This window comes from Anthonomus grandis, chromosome 17, assembly GCF_022605725.1.
Source record: "Anthonomus grandis grandis chromosome 17, icAntGran1.3, whole genome shotgun sequence".
Classification (NCBI taxonomy): Eukaryota; Metazoa; Arthropoda; class Insecta; order Coleoptera; family Curculionidae; genus Anthonomus; species Anthonomus grandis.
In genome coordinates, this window is record NC_065562.1 from 11703908 (window position 1) to 11726840 (window position 22933).

Below are 22933 nucleotides of genomic sequence, written 5' to 3' on the forward strand. Positions count from 1 at the left end.
TGTATGTTGTATGTGTTTTGCATGTTATTAATTAGTGTTAATTTTCATGAATTTACTAAATGACTTTTTGACAATACTAATTATACTTATATTTTATTAAGTGATAATGAGACCGTGACTTGGAGTTTTTACCTTTGTTTTCCTATTAGACCTTTTTACCAATTCATACTCTTCATATCATATTTAAAAAGATAAAAAACTAAATAAATCTTTATGTTTTTTTTTAATTCTCTCTTATATCCAAACGCAGTTTTCGTGGTCCCTATGATATTTATATGATCCCTAAATCACCATAAAACGCCGGCACAAATGCAATCTCCTTTATGTAACTGTTTCCCATTTGCATGTGCATGTTCCTAACCTAATATTTGCTAACCTATTTGATACAGATAAGTGCTAAACACTTTAGTTTGCAGTTGTAGCCTGTCTATCGCATATTACATTGCATTATGCTTTAGTGTTTAACTCTGGTGCCTATAGTGATACGCTGGGCCCTATAGTTATCCACACAAAGTAAAAGCTTTACGCTACGAGTTAATCTGAATTATAAAAGTCCTATTTCTTTTATACTATTAAAAATTGAATTTTATAAGAACTCGATAAAAAACTCGACTAAAACTTTTTTTTAAAGCTACTTAAATTTTTCCAGGTCGAAATTTCTTTTCCGGTCTCTGCATTGCCCTACTCTAGGGTTAGACCTGTTAATTGCTGTTTTTTTTTATTTGGTTTATTTGACTTGCACAAGTTTTTATTTTCATTAAGCAGATTAATACCGAACTTGTTATGATTTTGATATGTCATTTTAATTCTTAAATACAGCTTTGTTAGAAGAATAAAAATTTGGTATCCATGTTATCTAAGAGATCAAAGAAAAAACAAAACAAAGGTAAAAACATCACAAGTCACACGTCACAAAATTTTCGATGAAAGTTACAATTTTTTCGCTTCTATTGGAGGATCATCAGGTCTAGACCTAAATCAAAACAGATCCCATTACAAGAAGTTGACACATTACAACAAGTTGATATATTGCATTAGGTTGTAATGTGATCTGTATAGGTCTAGGACTAATAAATAAATAAATAATGTCTTTATTATTCCAAAATGTACAAAGGCGAAGCCCAGCCTAGGGCTAATTATTTTATTAGTCTGATGAATGGATGATTATCATAATTATTATTGTTTTCATGTAAATATCACAGCTATGTAGTGTAAGAGTCTAATCTCCGATGAGTGAATTCTAGTAATTGGTATCTTAATAATAGTTTATGGGATATTAATAAAATAATTCTTTTTCTAAATTTAAATATCACTAACATTTCTACTAATTATGCCTCAGTAAAAAGGAGCAAGATTACAAAACAGCACCGGCTTTTTAGATAACCCCTAATATAAGATTTATGATGCAACTGTGAAGAAAAGCACTACTTAATTACAAAAACATATGCCTTTAAAGAATATAAATAGTTTTGAAATTTTACTTCATGAAAAAAAGCATTTTTTCAGCATAAATTTAAAGACCACCCAAGTCATTCTGGTAAATATTTAAAATTGGTAGTAGCTCAAACTCTTATAATGTTTATGAACAGACACTAGTAGGTTGATTTTTTAATTAATAGTGTCGATAATATACAAATCCAAAAAGTTTTAATCCAGTAAATTAATTTGAATTTAAACAAGAAACAACAAAACTAATAAATAAATCCATGCTAAAAATTAAAAACACTGTACTGAGAGCGCTAATTCAATAATTACAAAATTTTTTAATTTTGGATCTCTTACAATTATTTAATATATATTCTTTATAATCAATTATTGAATACACTTGAGTGTTTTTCCATGTAGGATTAGTAACACAACGAAGTTGGTATATACCACACTGTTACTATCTCTCAGTGATTTCAGTTTTAATAATAAACTACTACCGAAATAAACGACTCAGTCGGAATTGAGGACAAAATACAGTACAAGTACAGCTCTACTTTACATCTGTAATGACATATTTAAAGCTTTTGATCCGGGTAAATTCAATATATCAAGATCAATTAACTGTATTATTACTGGTAGATTTCTGTAGGGCATTTGATACCTTAGATCCTTTAATTTTATTAACCTACCTTTATTACTGTGGACTATACTCTTTTAAAATTAATCTTTTAAGCAATTATCTTTTTTGAATAGATATCAACTACATTAAGGAGTTTTACAAGGGGGCATTCTAAGATCTTTGCTTCTTTCTTTATATTCATGCGACTTCCAATGCCTTCGAACTTATCATTTACATTAGTATGCTGATGATATGCGAATTTATCATTTGGTTAAATGTGACGATCTGTGAAAGCTATCAATGCATCATTGCAGATCTTGCTATATAATGAGATATTACATTTACGTACAAACCATTAAATGGTTCTTAATAATTACAAATCCAAACTCCTAGTACTTGGCGAACTTCTTCCTAATACTGCGGATATAAATATAAATGGCTGCTACTCATAATGATAAGAATTTGGGAATTATGGAATTATAGATACTGATCTTAAATTTGTCAAGTTTGTAGAGAATTTATTACAGACTTGTTTTTAAAATTATGTTTTTTATATAAAGGAAGAATTTCTATATAAAACACCGATGTTAGGCTACGACTTTGCGATGTCTTAATAATATTGGCTGTAAGCTATTTAAATACACTAATTTAGCCAGCATTGTATTAAAGAGAAAATGTAGCCTTTAAAAAATGCAAAATGTCTAGTTAAAATTTGCCTTTGATATGAGAAAGTTTGAGCATGTTAGTCCGCTTTTATAGAACTGAAGTGGCTATCCTTGAATGAACAGTTTCAATTGCAATTAGCAGTATTTGAATGCAAAGTAATGCTAAATGGGAAACTGACTTTTTTCCGAAATAAAATAATTTCAAGTGTGGTAAAAATACACGAAATTGTAACAGTTTTTTAGTATCGATAAATAAATCGGCTAAATTTCAAAGATCTTCTAATTATAATGGTTGTAAAATATATAGTGCCATTTCTCCATACTAATCTTTAAAAAAAAATATCTTAAAACAAAGAAATATTTACGTTATCTAAAACTCTTTTTTAAACCACTACCTTTAAATCATTATTTTTGTAAGACCATCCTTGGAGTTAACAATTCTTAGATTCTAATGTTTAGCCATTATAACTTAACCGCATATTAGTGATTGCATTTAGTAATAACATTAGGATTTTAAAAATACCTCAAATATTGTTCCTGATGAGTAATTCAATATTTAGTTTGAAATAATAGGCATATAAATAACATCAGTGTTTATGTAAATTAACTATATTTTAACATGTTAGTTAGCAGAATATATTTACTTGAGCATAAAAAAAATCATTAAAGAGCTTCATTTTTATGCTTGTTTTTTCTCCGCTTATTTTATATAAAAAGTAGGGAAAATATGGATTTTAAATGGATCAACCTTGTCGCTTAGACCGTAAATAAAATATCATTAATCATATACCAGGCAGTATAATAACAACTGCTTGAAAACTTGGGAATTAATCGAAAATCACGTAATATATAAAACGATAAAAGCAATTAAAAAGCAGGCATTTATAGTGGTTTCTAAACGTTAAAAAGTCATTTTGGACTTCTTTTAAGCAAATAAATTTATTCCAACTTTTTTCCTATTAAACTCCTGTTTCTATCTCTTTTCAGATGTACTTTATTCTGGAAAACTGCAATTTTCTTAATTTTAATTGGACTAAGAGAACTAGAAGAACTAAAAAATTAATTGTTTGCTTCAAAACATTAAAAATCACTATCAGGTAGTTGAATATTAAATTTTTAATTATTCCAGGCAGTTAAAGCTTTAAAAAAAACATTACCTCGTTTTTACCTCTTTCTTAAAAACATCACGCAGAATGTCCGAAACAGGAAAAAAATTAGACGAACCTCTAGTTATTTTACTACGAACCCCTAAATATTGACTTAGTTTTTCATTTTAATTGAGTTCCTTTAAGAAATATTAATTAACACTAGTTCTAAGAATTGTGTAGTCCTTGTTATTTGATTAATAGTCAACTGTTAGATGAAACCCCTTCTCTACTGCCTGGAAAAATAAAGTGAAAATTTAAAAAAATTTTCCAGGTAATTAAATAATGCAACCATTCCAGGTAGAAGAAAAAAAATACGTATTTCCTTATTTTAAGCAGTTGAACTTCTTTCTTGTCCAGTTATTTCAAATATAACTTGAATGAAAAAAGAAATTAAAGAAACAGTTAAAATAAAAAATAAATATTACCATAAAAAGTGCAAAAATGTCACGCACAAATCTGGGTTTGTACTTCGACAAACTCCTAGTTATTTTATTACGAGCTCCTAGATATTTATTTAATTTTTTATTCTTATTATATTCCCCCCTTTGGGAAAAATTACCTAACACACCTTTTATACGCATTAAAATAACTTTAATCAGGTGTTTTTCAACTTTGAAATGGTCATTAAAACTCTCTTGGTTTAATTAATTTTTAAAGGACCTGAATAAAAATATTAGAATGATTTTAAATATTCTTGCAATTTAAACTAAAAATATAATGTTACTTATCATCCTTTATAACAATATAAATTAAATTCATGCTTTACTACGCTGTAATGAACTAAAGTGCTTTAATAAATAAGATTTAAAAAAATAAATAAAAAGAATGTAAAAGATTAAAACTTAATTAATATATTTTTATTATAAAAACGTACATTTTTCAGCTCTCTTATTTTAATTAACTTTTCAAATAAAAGGATTTTAAGGACCTTTAAAGCATCATACCACTCAACCCGCTTTTTAATTTAAAAGTTTTTTATTTACTGCCTCACGGGCAAGATGATGAGTTAAAGCTATTTTATTTATATGACTTTTGTGTTCCTCGACCACTTTATTACTAAAAATACTTATTAAGAAAATAGATAAATGGCTTAAAAATAAATAAAAGGTTACTATATAAATTAATTTGTCAGGAAAATGATTTCTCAGACGCATATCAGACCATTACACATTTCCCGCCAGTCATCCTATTACACGGCTTAAGCCAAGTTTAAATTAAATTTCTTGTCGTATTATCCCCAAATTGATGCAAATCCCTCTTGGTGTCTGAGTTTCGCCGAATTTCTACAGATTATAATCAACTAGTATGAATAATTATTTTAAGTGTTCTCAGTTATATGGTATTCAGGAGAATTCATACATATGTATATTAGTGCTCAAGTCGGTCCAGAAATATTACGCAGCTATGTGGAAATATTTTGTCGGTTTTGAGTGGTGTTATTAGGTATAATTGGATTCTCCTATATTTTAAGGGTGTTTATGGAATAAAGTGGGAAGGAGAGAAAGTGGTTATATTTGAGTATAAGACAGATTCTCGAATGTTTTTTTACTAAGTTAACATAAATAAGAATTTGTAGGGTTGAAAGTTATGGGTATAAGAGCTAAATACTGTATATTAATGGATCTTAGTAGAATTAATTTAAAAAGTAATATTTTAATTTGTCCAAATTTTTACTAAAATTTTATATTAATATAATATTAGTTTATACGCAACACTCGCATAAAAAGTGCTATTTTCTTAACCAATACTATTACGTTAATTTTTAGTTAAACGACGATCAGACAATTTGTTTAGCTGTTAAAGCCAAAAGAAAATAACGTAAATTTTATGCATAACTTATTTGGGGAAAATGTGCATTTTTTTATATATTGCATTTAAAGTGCATTAGTACCTATTTAGTTTAGTTGATTATTAAAATATAAGTATTTAATTATTGAAAATTTAGAAATTTCAATTTTCTAGAACCAATAGGTATTTATAGTCTTCGAATTTTGTATAAAATTATTACCACAAAATAAGGTATTCTGATGAATAATTTTCTATATAATTTGTAAAATTAAAATAGTTTGTTTGGTAAAAAAATTACAATTTAAATTACAACAAAAAAAAAAGATAAAATGTACATAGTTTTGTTAATTTTCTCTTTGTTTAAATTTCTCTAGTTTGTGTTTTTTATGCACTTTTAATAATTTATTTAATAAATGAAGTAATTAATTAAATTTAACAATTTCAGAGAACTTGTTTAATTAAATCATTGAGATGATGTATACAAATTATTTTTAAATTCTTAGAGTCTATAAGCAAAAAGAAATAATAAAAAGTTAAGGAAAAAAAGAATAAGTGCAAACTATTTTAAAACAACATTTGATTCATTTTTTTTCTTTATGTTATCATGAATTTTATGATTATTGATGTCTTTGAATATTTAAAAATTAACCATTAATGAAAATTTATTGAAAATGTATATCTATAAGCCTTCGGTCTTATTAGTTGAAAAAAGTATAAATAATTAAATATTTAGTTTTAAATTTAAAAACTCAGCTTATCCTTAAACCCAAATAAGATCTGCAAATGTAAATTAACATATAAAACTAAATTTATGGTATTTTCTTGTATTCGCAGTTTGTATTATAATTTTTTGATAGTACCTTACTTTTCTGTATGTGAATACAAGATAATTTCATAGCAAGTTAAAAGAAAACTATAATATCAAAATATTATATAAATAAAAGCCAAGATTCTATGCATAACTTAAATGAGTAAGATTTTCATTTTCTTACACAGCAAGTTTAGAGTATATTGACTCACTTAATAATTTGTTTCTGTTAATTAGATCAGTGATAAGGCTGCCAATATTAAAAATGTCAACATTTGATGTTTTTTACCCAAAATTTAAATTAAATAATTAATTATTTTCTAATTATAAATACTATTACCTCTAATTTATCTAAATTTGTTACAAAATATTATCATTATTGACCGTACTGCAAGCTGTAATATTTATTTGAAAATTTAATTCAAATTTGGAAAATTTTAGTCCTAAAATATTATAGTTTTTAATATAATAGAAATAATACAAAAAAAATTAAAATTAATAAGTTCTTCAATTCGTAACAAGTTATTTATTCAAACTTTAATAAATAACTTTTTACGTAGTTTTTAAATTTAAAATAATTTATTTTAGTAGAACATTGAGAATTTGAAATTAAACAAGAAATAAATGATAGTTTTTTAATTATAATATGATTTTCTTCATTTTTTTTTCCTTTATATATTTTTCCGATAGTTTTTAGAATTTATTTTAAATTATGAAAAAAATGAATAAAAGGCTTAAACATAATAGAAAAACAATTATTAGAACTAGTTATAATAATAAAAATGTTAAGTTTACAACTCAAAAAGTAAACCCAAAGGAAGTTTATATCTTTCGTGAATGTTTATTAACAGTTACAGATGAACTATTTTTAATGTGAAATTAAGCTGTTAATTATTTAGCTAAAATACTTTATAAGCAGCTTTTAGGAAAAAAAAATACAGATTTAGTATTATTATTTAATTTAGGTTTTTATTATTTAACTATTTTAAAACAGGTCCTTCACATAAAAGAGCACACACATTTGTATAGCAATAAAATAAAAGAATTAAAAAAGTTCGATTTATTTTTAAAAAAATCATAATTATATGTTGACCAAAAATACTATAGAAACCTACCAAAAATTTATAACCTGTTTATTAAAAGTTTTCGCTGTTATAATTTATATAATAATTATCCTGCATTTGATACATATACATTTTATTTATATAGGCTAAAATATATTTAATTAAAAGCGTAAAATAATAAAAAAAAAAAAATTTAAATTAAATTTATGTTAACTCTCATATACTATTATAATGAGTATATGCTATTTAGCAGTTTGATCATGATTCTTTTCCTAATTATAATTTTGACTACATTTTTACAAAATATTCATATTACATAAATATTAGGAAAAATAAAAGGAATTTAATATTTATCAAACTTTTATAGAATTTCTTAAAAATTTTAGCTATATGCTTACAGTCATAAAGGTAGAAGTTAATGTCATCTTAAAAATCAAATTTATTTACGTATAAAATCTACATTTATGTAATTTTTCAGTACTTGTATTTGGGATTTGTATAATTAATTCTTAATATTACTTTACTTTTCTGTACATTATTACAAGATAATTTCTTAGCTAAGCTGAAAGGAAACTTTAATATAAACTAATAACATTAAAAACAAAGAATTTATGCATAACTTAAATGGCTAAGATTTATTTTTTCTTATATAGCAAGCTGAACGTATTATAACCCGCTTACCAAATTGTTTTATTTGGTTGGGTAAGTCATAGGATTGACATATATAATATGAGATAGATATATATAAATTGTGGAGTATTATTATCAGTAGCGTAAAAAGTAAGATATTTAAATCAAAAGTTTTGTTTTTTTTAATTTTAAGTTAGTAAAAATATTTTACGATGTTGTCTACTTTTGATTTAAAAAATTAATTTTAGTTGAAAAAATGTCCTCAAAACTCACAACTTTTATTCAAATAACGTTGTCAACGTTCAAACAATACAGAAATTGAAAAAATAGTGAATTGCAAATAGTTCAACATGTGAATTAGCATAAAATAAAAAAGGATATTAATATTTAAAAATTATTTATTCTATTACTTTTAATTATTCATTTGCTAGGAATGTGATAGAATTTAAATTTCTATATATTTTTATCAACTTCTTTAGGTATATAAGTAAATTGATCTTCGAAAACAGGCTTGTTCTCTATCCCTTTTTATTTAACCTTATAAAAGATAACTTTAAACTAAAAATTTCAAGTTTTCTGTTAAAGCCACTGGTACAATAAAACCTGATAACGACTTTTCTTTGTTTCCTGGCTTCGTGACAAACTATGCCATTTTAAATTCCTTTATATTCCCAACTGCAACGCACATTATATGTTTTTCCTTTAAATTAAAAAAAAAATGTCTGTTGTGGACATTCTAGTAAAAGAGGAGCTTTAATTCTTACTTTATTTTGTTTTTCAGAGGGGCAAAAAAAGAGGAGATGGACTCGAAATTTCAGAGGGTTAAAACTGAAGAGGAGAACGATACGCGAGTCCAAACTTATCCGCCCAATGAGCAATTAAGGATTTGGAAAAATGTTTTGGTAATCGGATTTGCTTTTATGATCCATTTTACGGCGTTTTGGGGCGCGTCGAACTTACAAAGTTCAATTAACTCAGAAGCTGCTTTAGGAACTTTTACTTTGGCTGCTATTTATGGATCATTGATTTTAAGTAATATCTTCTTGCCTGTGGTAGTTATAAGGTAACGTATTAATTTTGTAAAGTATTAAGTATTAGAACTTCAGTTTGACCAGTACGGTATTAAATTTTAAGGTGTATTATAAATCTGTAGAAGCATAGGACTTTCGATTCAGAATTAAATATTTTGTTAGTTTATTACGCATTGTCTTACTAATATTTATAGTAATATTTATATTTGCTAACGTGCTAACTCTTTTTTTTCAAATAAAAGAATTAGATTAAAATGTGTTTAAGTGTAAATTAATTTTGCAAATCTATTTAAACAAATTTGCATCATAACATTTGAAGAAATATTACCAATAATCACTCAACCTTCTCATTTAATACCCAATACCCCACTATCATATAAAAAACATATTTTCCGATATGGTGATTTTGTTTAAAATTTGAAAACTTGGCATTGAGTATTTGGGAGTTGTGTCATATAGTAAGAAAGAACATCTACCCGGGAGAGTAGCGATAATTTTGTTCATACTACTTTAAAAATGTTTGAATTGAATTTGTTTTTTAGAATTTCTTGTAATTTCATTTTTTTTTCATTAACTATTTTTATTTTTAATTTCCGTCAGCAATATCTTGAAAAAAGAATTGTTAAGGATATTAATTTGATTGACTATGGTATTTCGTATCTTCTTGTAGTCCTTTCACATTTTTTTTATTACCTGTTTGCGTTTACAGAAATTTAAAAGTTTACTTATGAAAATATTTTTTTTGTAACAACATGTTTCTTAGGATACATACTTTTTGCACTGTAATTTGTCTACTCTGTATCAAAAAAGTTTTATGGTATATCAGTGTTACACTCTTTCTATAGCAAACAACTATATTATCGTTTTTTTGTTCACTTTGTTTCAGGGTAAACAGACAAAATAGAATAGTTATTTATTTTCGATATTTTTAAATTCACTAAACTGTTTATTCTAGTTCCAAAACTGGTAATAAAAGAAAATATTTTATAACTTCCTTTTGGAAAAAATAGTATTAAAGTGGCATACTTGAATTAAAGTTGAAGATTCATTAGTTTTTCTATTTGCGTACTATAATTTCTGAAAGACCCACAAATTTCTTAATAAATACATAGGTCTTTAGAAATTAACCAAGAAACATTCACAAAATGTATTACTATATTACAAGAAAAGATTATAGCAAAAAATTTACAAGTTACACAATAAAAATTAATAGTTGTACAACCTTGTTAAAACTTTAAATAAACTATAAGAATTCTCTTTCAAATTCCATAATGTATAAACTTATAACTTAATTTAATAAAGAACTTTGTTGTTTGAAGAACAAACTTGGTAAGTCAGGGTTTATTTAGAGTGTTATACTAGGTTATAGTAAATGTATAAATAAATAAAGGTCAATAAATATTTAATAAAATCACCAAGAAATTGTTACATACTCAATTCACTAGTAGTGTTCCTTAGTAAAAATTATAAATTAAATATCTATCAACAAACTAGTAATGAAAGAGGCAATAAGTAAATAAGTTAAAAGTAAAATTCACAGAGGTTACCATGTTTGTATATATCTTTAAAATTTCAGACTCTAAGATTTGTATAGTATCCAAAATTGTTTATGCATTGAAACTGAAATTGCTCTTCTCTCATGTTTGGTGTCATATTTTGAGAAAGTTTTGAGAGTGAGCCTGTCAAAAAGTCTATATACAGGTCCCAAAGTTAATACTGCTCCGTATTGAGCTTCACTGGGTAATTTATATTTTGAAGTATTAGTTTCTAAAATCATTAAAAAAAATGTTGCCCCATTTTGCCATTTTATCCATCTAGCCTTCAATCCATCAGCATATTCTGTTGTCTGCTGCTACTCTATGTGATTAAAAGTGGTGAGTTATTTATAATCGTGATCTGACAAAAGATATTTTTAAATGGAATGTCCTATACATCTTGGACTCAGACCTACCCACCATGAAAATTTAACAAATAGTCATCATAGTATATTTGTAACACCTGTCACGGAATCTTTGATCTTAAAATATACAAATTCTTAAAAAAGTTAATTAAAATCCTAAGCGAATTAAATGTCCTCAGGAGAAGATCTTATACCTGAAAGGCCCTGACGATCAGTGATCAAATCTTAAAACGCCACTTACTCATATTAGAAACCATATACTTACAACTGGTTGTAACCCTTTAATCATTAAAACGTCTATTGTAGCACCTACTCACAAAAGCAGTTTGAAATTAGAGTTATCCAACTACAAATCAATTATTCTTCAAAAAGTTTTGATTATGAAAGTAAGACTTGAAGAATCTTTATATTTGCATATGCTTTCTTCACAGGCTTATCTTATACTAATATAGTACATAAACTAACCATTTTAATAATCAATTCAATAAACAAAAATAAAAGAAAGTTTGGCTATCTTTTTCGATCTAGTTAAGGCTTTCGACACAGTTTCATACGAGAGACTTATTGTAAAACTAAAGGGTAATGGAGTGGGAGGTCTGTTGTCCGGTCGTTTTAATGATTATCTCACGAATAAAGAATAAATGATAAAAATTACCCAAAGCACTAGTAGGAACCAGCGAACCTTAGTCGGAGTACCATAGGACAATTCTTGCCCTATTAACATTTATTATACAGAGTTTTTCAAATTTTACTCACAACATCGGGATCATCTCGGAATTTATAAGAAACACGAAGGTAATTGAATTGGGGCAAAGTTGAGAATGCCGTTTAAAAAGGTTAAAAATTTCGAATGGTTCCGAAGATATTCGAAAAAATCCGAAATTTTGAAAATAATTTGCATTTCTGCATCGCCACTTTTTTTTAGGTATATGATGGGTTTTTGTATTTTAAATACGACGTTTAATCCTTTGTCAACCATCAGCAACTCTGTTTTTTCTTATAGGCGGATTAGACATACACGTCAAATTAGACATACAGGGGGACGTTTAATAATCCATTTACTGAAGTTCTGTCAATCACCTCCTCACCTTCAGCTAACCTCACTTTATTATGTCAAATGGGAACCCCCATCGTGTGATACATCATAGTAAGCAGCGTAAAATTCTCTATTTAACGGTATCAAAAAAAATGAAATCGGTAAATGTGTAAGCAAATAGTTAGCGAAAATGTCTAGAAATAATGAATATTTTATTTACGCCAAACTTTGGTATTTTAAATGAATACTTTTAGTATAGTACCTATATAATATATACCTATAATATATACCTATATATACCTATATATACCTATATATACCTATATACCTATATAAGAATCTCACGGTACATAAGTGTCTACATATTTTCCTCTATTATTTAGAAGGTTTTATGGAAGTAGTTATAATTTGAGTAAACAGTTTGTAAAGGTTACTTAAAATGCTTATTGGTCGGTAGTTTTCTGGCTCTGCCTTACAGTATGGGCCATAATGGTTGGAACTTTTTAATTTTCTGGATATTACTAGTATTATAAATATATTGCATTACTATGCATCCTAAAAAATACTACATCACTAAATAAACAAAATACCACAGAATATCTTTTTGTCTTATCTTCGCTTGGACCATATGAAATATTTACAATTTATGTCCTGGCCAAAATGCTTGGAACTGTCTATTTAAACTTGTATATTTTATGCAGTTTTTGAATAGCCAGTATTTAGGTCAGTTAAGTTTATAACGATTACCGATATATTTAATATATTTGTGTAAAGATGGCAAAAGGAAAATCATATTCGACAAATAATTAACGAGTTTTACAAACAGGGTACTAAGAAGTGTACTATTTTCACAAGATTAAACCTTCAAAGAACACCGTCTCACGTATCATTAAAAGATTCACAATATGTGGTAATATGATTTTAGGAAAAAGCTCTGAAAGGCCTACTACTGCCAGGATGTATAAGCGATTTTTAAATATTGCTCATAATGACCCATTTCCCTCTTTACCCAATATTTTCCAAACACTAAAGTGATGGAATAGTACATTTTTGGCGATCAAAGATTAACTCAAAAGGACTATATTCGACCAACAATTAAGCATGGTGGTGGTAGCGCGGTGCTGTGGGGGTGATTTTCTTGATATAGTACGAGGCCTTTTCATCGGGTGGTAAAAAAAATCGACATATTCTGCGGGATGTAATGGAGTCCTACGTCATTCAATCAATGCCAGTTAATTTTTTGTTTCAATAAAACAACGATCCTATGCATGCTTCAAAGCTGGTAAAGGCATGGTTGGCATAAGAAAAAATTACATTATTAATGTGGCCAGACCAAACTTCCAATTAAAATCCGACTGAGAATTTATGGGAATTTCTAGATCGTAAAGTTCGAGTTATTTAAAAAAGTTATTAAAGGCGGGTCCAGTCTGAACAGGATAATAATAAAAAATGTAATTGAATCAATGCTTAAAAGAATGCAGCAAGTTGTTAATGCAAGAGGTTATTACACTAAGTATTAATTTGTATAATATTTAAGATAAAAAATTTAAGTTTTGTATATTTTTTAAGAATTAAAAGATTTTGTTCCAAATATTGTTCAGCTTATTTTTGATTTTTGAGTCTAAAGCTCAGCTGCTCGTTGATTTATGCATATACTACAGTTTAGTAAATAAGCTTTTACAATTAACAAAAACCAATCGGAAATATTTCAATATCCTAAAAGTTCCGTTTATTATGGCCAATACTGTATATCCTTTTTTGTGAAGCGGGATTATAGGGATAAAAATAAACATATAAAAAATAGGAGGGCAACATCTGCTACTTTAAATAAATTAATATGCGTTTTTTAATTAATATGTCTGTAAAAAATGTCTTGCTTTGCTTAATATTTAAAGCTTTTAATATGTATTTTAAAACAGATATAAATAATCTAGCAAAAAAAGTCTTAATTTTAGTAAGATTATGCATAATTAACAGTTAAACAATTGTTAATATTTTTTTTATTAAAAAAGAAGTTAAATTTGGTTAATTGTCGCTCTAGAATTATTTAAGAAAAAGCTTTTTCAGAGTATCCATAATACTCATTTTAACTGCATATCTATTATTGACTAAATTAGCATTAGTTAAGTTATTTTAAAAACAATTAAGAAGATTTTTTCTAAAGCAACTAAATAAAATTCAATAATATAATACGATTCTAAATTTAAAAATAAACCAATTCTATACATTTCTCTTATTTTCCTTCTTTTCTAAATCCCTTCAAGCCCAATTCCCCTTAACTCCTAACTGCATATCATCTTATTTCCGTTAGCCAGCAAAATCTCTACGATCAAGAACAAATTTCAACTATTTGGATGCACGTCTAGTTTTCCAGCAAGATTGATCGATTGCGCTGAAAGTTTTCGCTAGATAGAAAATTTGTCGAAAGGCGGTTTAAAGCTTAAAGAGTTTGTAACCTATCAATCAACTCAATAATCGTTTTTTCACCAATAAGAAAAAAATTATATATTTACATAATATATTAGTTAAGCTATGACTATTCTATAATTTGTTCATTATATGTATATAAGTTTACAAAATTATAAAAAAATTTTAATGCAGCATTTATAGTTTTGAATCTAAAAAAGCAAGAAACTAAATGTTTTTTTTTTAATTTTAAAGATATATAAATAACGAATTAAAAGAAAACTATGTTGGTTACAAGGCTCCGACTTTACAACCCTAGAGTCATAGTCCTTACACCTTCCATCCCCTATAAAACTACTTGATTTGAATAAAAGTTGAAGTTGAAATAACTTGACATATTTAGTCTATTTGCAATTAATGGCTATTGAATAGAACAGCATAATACAGCCAAAATATAAAACGTTTTAAAAATAATATAACCAAATACTAGGCTTGACTGTCGAGAGGCCTCTGTGCTTATTCGTCTGATTTTAAAACACCATATAACAGATTTATAAGTTACAAGGTACAAACAACAAAAACAATATGAAACATTAAATATTAAATTATTTGATTTTTATTTTAGATGGTTAGGAGCAAAATGGACAATATCCTTGGCTTTCGTGGCTTATATGCCTTTTATCATGTCACAGTTTTATCCCCGATTTTTTACGATGATTCCAGCTGGTCTGGCGGTCGGTTTTGGAGGTGGACCACTCTGGTGCGCCAAATGCACTTTCTTAACAATTTTATCGGAGGCCTACTCACAAGTTACCGGGATTGGAGCAGATATTGTTGTTACGAGATTTTTTGGAGTTTTCTTTATGTTTTATCAGTTTTCTCAAGTGTGGGGAAACTTGATCAGTTCTGCCGGTAAGAAAGATTTTTTTTTTTATATACTGCAACTCATTCAGATTTTAAACAGATAAGGGATGTTTCGGAATTAACGTAAACTAAAAAATTAAATGATTTAACTTTGTAGTCCTATGATTGGAGCCTTTGATGTTACACTCAAATCACAAAACCGTTCTTACTCGAACCAACACTCTTTATTTTAGAGTAAAATCGAGTTTTAATCTTTTTCTAAAGATGTTGAAGCGAAACACTTAGCAAAGAATAAAATAAAGAGTTCTGGTTAGTATTAAAACTGTTTTGTGATGTGATTTAACTCTGAGTTTCGAACCTCTAACCTCTGCATGTGCAGTGCAAATGCTTCTAACCAATTAGGACACCGACACCCTGCCTTCAAATCTTAATTCTAGACTGCTGAAATAAATATCTAGAATACTATCTTCTAGATATTCATTATAGAATACTCGCTTCTACTCTAGCAGATCTTTTATTGTTGGATAATATAAAAAAAAATTATTGATTAATAGCCTAAAAATATACAGAGCGATATCTAATGAAAACAGATGAAAAAAAGTTTTTAACAGATTATCTACACCAGGCACCGAAATCTAAGTTTACTTCTATTAGTTTCCATAGCATTTGGAGTTGACGAGAAAAATTTTAATTTGTGTTTCGGTAATCTGGTTTTCAATTTTAATATTTATATTAATTTATATCTATGATAAATAATTTATGACTCTGTCTTCATTACTGTATGACGTGGTAAATCTAGACCAGTTCATCAATGCAGCTAAATTAAGTATTTTATAACAGCATTTGGAAAGGTTTCAATTAATCCTTCATATCTAAGGTTTCCACTACCATTAAAATGTACCAATGAATACCTGAATAGGATCTACCTAGATCAGAGATTTCAAAACAGCATGGATAGAGCTGAATATTTGAACTTTATAGCTGAAGAATTTGCCATCGGAACATATCATAAAAACGCAAACTAAATCATTGCAATAGCAACCACAAAAATTATTTCCTCTAATATTTCTAAGTTAGTAATAGAATGTATAAACTAGGATCTTAGTAGCAACCAAAGGAATATTATTATCAAATAAATTAAGAGGAAGATGAGTTATAAAATAATAATACCACGTTGATACTCGGCGGTATTTTTGTAAATTGTAATATAGTGAAGTAGACCGAGTAAAAATAGGTATCATCGGAATTACTAAGATAGTACTGAGTGATTATGATGCTTAGGCTGGACACTAATGATTAACATGAATATAGCGAAGGATTCACTTTAACAAAAACCTTTCCAAATCTGTTACAAAGTTCGTGGTAATATCTGAAAGAAAAGCTCTAATTCTTTCATATATAATATATGTAAGCCCTAATATTATACAAATTTACGCACCTATAACTGACGAAAGTAAGGAAGAGGTTGACGCCTTCTACGAACTACGATTATATACATAGCGCTCGTCCAGAGAAAAAACGGGTAACATTATAAGGAATCAAATATATTTTATATTAATTATCAAAAGATTCCAGCATAGCTCTACATCCGTTAAAATATATCCAGGTGTAGATATAATCACTAATACAATCTGACCATAACCCTTTCATCGGCAAATTTAAGAGTATATTAAAAAAAATAAAAATAATAAAAGAAAAAACCATAGGACCTACAAAAACTAAAAAATCCAGAAATAATCACATAAAAACTCAAACAAGACAAGGTAAACGTCAAGCCATAGATAAGCGCCCTACAAGAGGTCATAACAAATATCAGCAAAAAACATCACCAAGACACAAAAAGAAAAGACAAACTATGGATGACCCAAGAGATTCTTGACCTTATGAATGAATCTCGGAGATAAGTGAAATATAGGATCCTAAGGAAAACAAACGAATTGACACAATATTCGGCCAACAAATTAGATCGTCAATGATTCCTGGGTCTCAGATGGGTTTTCATGCCAAAAAGTTGGTCCATTTTTCCAGTATCTACCACATCTAACTTCTCTAATATGCCTTGAATCATATTTTTACTTTTCGTTACAAACAATGTAGTATAGAAAATAAATTCCAAGAAATCGAAGTCTTTAACCCTAAGTTAGGCGCGTGGGATACGGTGGTAGCAACCCAATTGATAACCCAATTTATTTATTTATTTTAATGGATCGATTTATCCAAACTTCAGAAAAAAGTTAAAAAATTAGTTCTTTTAAATGTTTATAAGATAGTAACATGTAAATATTGTAAAAGAAAACAAAAAATGCTTTTAATTTTAGGATAACTTATTTTATTTAATTTATGAAGTTAATCTTGCACTTAAATACAAAAATAAGTTCTAAAAAAATTCTCCTAATTTTGGCAGAAAAAAAAACATTAACATCAAATAAAACGTGGAATAACAAAACTTATCCTGGCGAAACAAAAAAATAAACATTTATTCTACGTTACATAACAAAGACAAAACTGGTCTGAATTTACTGCATGCACTCTACACCGGTCTCATTCAAGTGTTCTTTACAGGCGTATCTTTGGCATTTTTTGCAATATTTTTGAGTGGACTTATCGCGATTCCTGGCACAAAATGAACAACGGCTGACAGTAATTCTAATTACAGGTGGGAGACGTGTTACCACTTCTGAAATTCCCAATAAAACACGGCGGGCGCGCCGTTGAAATTCCGGAGAGACTTGGATAAGTGTAGCTCTAAATTCAATTTGAGGCCTAATCAATTCCCATGCAAGTTCTTTAAAATCTGACCGTGCTATCTTTCTGTTCCAATTATTAGACTTATAAATGCATAAAGCATTTATTGCTGAAATATTTAGCAGGTTATAAAAGATTACCATCGGATATCCGCGAGTATTTCTTGATACATCATATTTTGCACACAATTGGTCTAGTCGATCCGTGGCAAACTTCGCTTGGTTATACATTGTGATTATTTCAGGTTTTCTAGCGTCTCCAGTTTCAGCATCAATTGCATTATCATGGTGCATACTTGAAATCAACATTACAGATTTACTTTTCTTTGGACAATACGACACAATTGTGCAGTCTTTCTGGAATCCAAATATAGAAGATCCCACTTCTTAGTTTTGTTTGGCAAAAATTCCTTTGGTGATTCTACTTTATTTTTTCGCATTGTACCAATATAAGTTAGCTTTTTTTCAATAAGTAATTTTTTAAACCAGTTATCGCCAGTTATGTTGCGGTTAGTGTTTGCCACTGGTTCTACTAATCTAAGGATTATTTCTTCTCCGGAATTTTTAAATTTATATGGTCCTTCAGGTTGGGTCCCTAAATACGTCTTAAGGTTGAATGTATAACCAGATTTGACGTCCACGAAAGAAAACACTTTCATACCATATCGAGCCGGTTTACTTGGTATATATTGCTTGAATGAGCAACGTCCACGAAATGCCAGAAGTTGCTCATCGACAGTCAATTATTCACTTGCAATAAAATATCTTTGAAAATTGGCCAGAAACTGTTCAACAATCTCCCTAATAGGAGCCATCTTATCAATTAATCTAATGTCATCAAAACGCATGCATCGCAAAAGAAACCTAAAACGTTTCTCACTCATTGCCAAGTAACATTCTTCTACGCCACTTCCTTTTGAGTTGTCTCAAATTTTATGTAAGTTTTTTCGAGATGATCTTAATACACCGATTAAATAAAGAATCCCTATAAATGCCCTTATCTCTCTTTCATCTGTATTTCTTGCATCCCGTTCTCGTTCAAATCGTTCTTTTATACTTTCAATATAAATATTGGTACAGGTAGTAATGGTTCGTATGATAGACTCATCTAGTAAAAGATTTAAACACTCAATCCCCGTTATTTCTGCATTTCTAGCAATTCCTTTCTGACCAGGCAAATGGATAATGATGTTATGATCTCTGGTTAACATTAGGAGTTTCTTTTCTCTATTTTGTTTTTTTGTCCTTCCCCGTAAAATAATTATTTAGTTGTTCAGACTCACCGTCATCGTCAGATTTATTTTCGGAAGTAGAATCTTCCTTTAATCGGTATTTTGGGAGACAACATAGGCTTATTTATACTGAGAAGTAAAACTAAAAAGCTATAAAATTTATGAAACACAATAAAGCACCTGGTCTAGATAAAATCCACTTTGAACTTCTATAACTTCTCAGTGACCAAGAAATAAAATTGCTAATAAATAATTTTACCTACTACTAAAAAACACAGCTTTTAATAATCCTCAGAATATTGCCTAATAACTTCTATGACATTTCTAAGGGTTAAGCACGAACATAAGCTATGTGAAGAAAGGTACATTGGAAGAACGCAATTTGCCTTCAGGAATGTAATGGGTGCAAGAAAAGCTCTTTTCTGTGTACGTTAAGTGCTGTTTTAGAAACGTCGTGAACTGTGATTTGTCTTCATGCCTCGTCAAGTGCATTTGACAAAGTATAGCGTGGAAGACTAGAAGATATCCTTAGAAAAGTCTGATTAGATGACCGGGACTTAAAAATTATTGTAAACCTATATTGGGGCCAAACAACAAATATACGAATCGAAGTTGAAGCTAGCGATGTAATTGAAATACAAAGAGGAGTACGACAAGGATGTATATACTTACCCCTATGACTTGACATAAACTCAGAAGAGATATTTAAAGAATATTCTAGATGACATAGAACTGGGAAGATCTATAAACGGCTATTGATTTAAAAATATCAGGTGCACAAACTATACTGTAGTAATTTCTGACATTATTAAAAACCTATATAAGAACTCACGACAAGCGTGAAAGATACTAGTGAAACATTGGGCCTAACGCTGAATATAGATAAAATCAACTTTATGATAATCCGGAAAGGAACCAGTCTACTGTATTGACTATTAGATAAAGCAAATCGAAAAAGTTGCTCCATTTATGTATCTAGGTACAATAATAAACAAATATTGGGTACATAATGTAAAATGAAAAATATTATTAACTCCTACAGCTGCTTCTATAGAGGAGAGTCCTAGGAGAAGAATTTATTGGTTAAAAAACTTGAGAAGTTGGTTTAATGCTACAACAACCGCCCTTTTCAGGCTATTTTAAAGGTTCAAATTGCCATGATGACCACTAAAATCCATTAATGAATGAGCACTCAAAGAACTCGTAATTGTTTCGTATCTACAGAGAAAGATAAGATGAGGATATAAAATTGCATTAAATCTTACGCCTGTAAGAAGAGGAGCTTAATGTTATAGTAACTTTTTTTTATTTAGTCTCTAGGAGAAGGAGCAGTGATTAGGCAGCTTTAAATAGGAAACCAAATAGATACAAGATGTTGCACTAGGGCACCTCCAAAAAAAAAACTTTAGTTAACAGGTTTTGGTTTTACCTTAAGTAGACGAACCATTTACGATTAGTCCTGATTATTCAGAAAACCGAAAATAATAAAAACTTCATAAATTGCTTTACCGTTTAAATTTGTACAAGCAAAAAAAGTAGTAAGGTATCTATAAAAAACCGGAGGTTTACTGGTATTTGGTTATCAATAGTAGAATAATAATAACTCATTCGTGTCTTTACAAAAGAACAATGATAATAAAAAAGAAGGCAAAATTGAAGAATATTTACTTGAAATGTTGTAGAGAGCCGAGCAGCAATTCCTTAATACCTGTACAAGAAAATGAAAGTGATTAAGGTGAAACATAAGATGAAATTAAATTCAAACAGAAAAAGAATAATTATTTATTTAAATGGCTAACCTTATTAGATTCGGTGACTTTAATTTATATTTTGAACAGGTAGTAAATCTCAAAGAAAAACAAAAAATTCGCTTTTTTATTCTAATGGTTACATTACAGTGAAATATTATCATTAAACAATAATAAAAAAAATACGCTAAATGTATTATTTCTGTTAAAATTTTTAAACAAATATTTAATTTATCCTTTTTAATTAAATAATATTTAACTCCTAGTCTCCTTTATTACCTTAGAAATATCCCTAGGAATAGTTCAATAAAACATTCATTAAACTTAGGATTGTTCGTTAAATTTTATCTCCCCAATTCTTAATCCTAATTAAGAAGTGTTATTAAGGCAGCCATTATAAAGATGTGTCTCAGGAATATTTGTTAACCCTTATGTATATTAATTTTCATAAAATTTGAACCCCTTTAGCCCTTACGAATATAATAACCGAGCGACCCTAATAAATTTGCAATATATGGTTATATTGAGATTTAATTCTAATTTAAAACGTATCTTAGTCACTAGACGGCTGTATCGCCTTTTTAATGGTTTCACAAGCAATTTATTATATTTTAGTACTTTCTGCTGGTAGTTCTGATGTGCTTGTAAACAATACAACTGAAGCAAACCTTACGGAAGTCTTTAGGGATATAGTAAATGTGACTGAGACTCACAGAGACACCGGTGACATCTGTGGGGCTAATTTTTGCCCAGGTACAGCCCTGGAAGCCATACCCAATTTAACACCACCCTCTACATCTAAAATTAATACCATCGCTGGTATTTATTTGGTTTGCATGATTGTTGCTAGTTTAACGGTTGCTTTGGGTGTTGATTCACCAAAAAGGTAAGCAACTAAGGCAAAAAGCTGTAATTTAATTTTTTTGTTAATAAATTTTCTTTGCAGGTATGACAATGGTAGAAAAGGCAGTGGTAGTGGTCTCTCTGGACTGAGACTGTTAGCTGTAACTCTTAGGCAACTAGCCAACCCTTATCAGATTCTTATTTTGCCCATCACTATGTTTATTGGAGCTGAACAGGCGTTTATTGCAGCTGATTTTAACTCAGTAAGTATTTTATGTTAAGGAACTTAGAGGCCTTAAAGATGACTTAAGAAAGACTTCGGTATTTATTCTTTTGACCATATTAAAATAAATTGATTAAAACTAGCTTAAAAAAAATAGATTAAAACACATTGACTTCTGATAATGATCCTTTAAATTAAAGTGATGGTGTATTTGATTTGATAATGAATGATCTGAAGAATATGATAAAGTGCATTATCGTTTTGCATTTGTAAATTATATAATTTTAATTATTTGGTAAATTATGTCATAGATATTAATAAAAATATGACTTCTGTTGGGAGCTCTACAAGTGAAAGAAAATAAACACTTTTATTTATTGCACAATACTGAAGATTTTGATAAAATAGTTAAAAAGAAATTTAAGGAACCTTGATAAATTATAAGTAATCTAAGTCATATAAAAAACATGACAAAAAATTAGGAAACATTCACTTCAAGTACCTAAGTTTAATCAGAAATTTGAAAGCGATTCTTCATTCTTCGACATAATCGGAGCAAACCATCAGACTTCTAAATAAGTCTTACTCCCCTCTAACATTATAACGTATTAAATTAGACTTAATCTTTTAAAGATATTTTCGATAATGTAAACGTATGTAATGAAAATGTATTTACTTGCAGTAATAAGTCTAAGTCATTATTACAAAAGAGCATTTTCCTACTACTTCCCTTTAAACTAAAATCCGACCAAAATT

The 22933-nt window shown here is 28.3% G+C and overlaps 1 protein-coding gene across 2 annotated transcripts in view; it reads left to right on the forward strand.

Annotated features, from left to right (window-relative positions):
* LOC126746213 (UNC93-like protein) overlaps positions 1 to 22933 on the forward strand; it is an 88887-nt gene that overhangs the window by 52191 nt on the left and 13763 nt on the right. For both annotated transcript variants that reach the window (XM_050454367.1, XM_050454368.1), the window contains exons 2-5: positions 8932 to 9213; positions 15149 to 15435; positions 21727 to 21997; positions 22058 to 22217. In XM_050454367.1, coding sequence (XP_050310324.1) covers positions 8932 to 9213; positions 15149 to 15435; positions 21727 to 21997; positions 22058 to 22217 — 1000 coding nt within the window. The remainder of the gene's footprint in view (positions 1 to 8931; positions 9214 to 15148; positions 15436 to 21726; positions 21998 to 22057; positions 22218 to 22933) is intronic.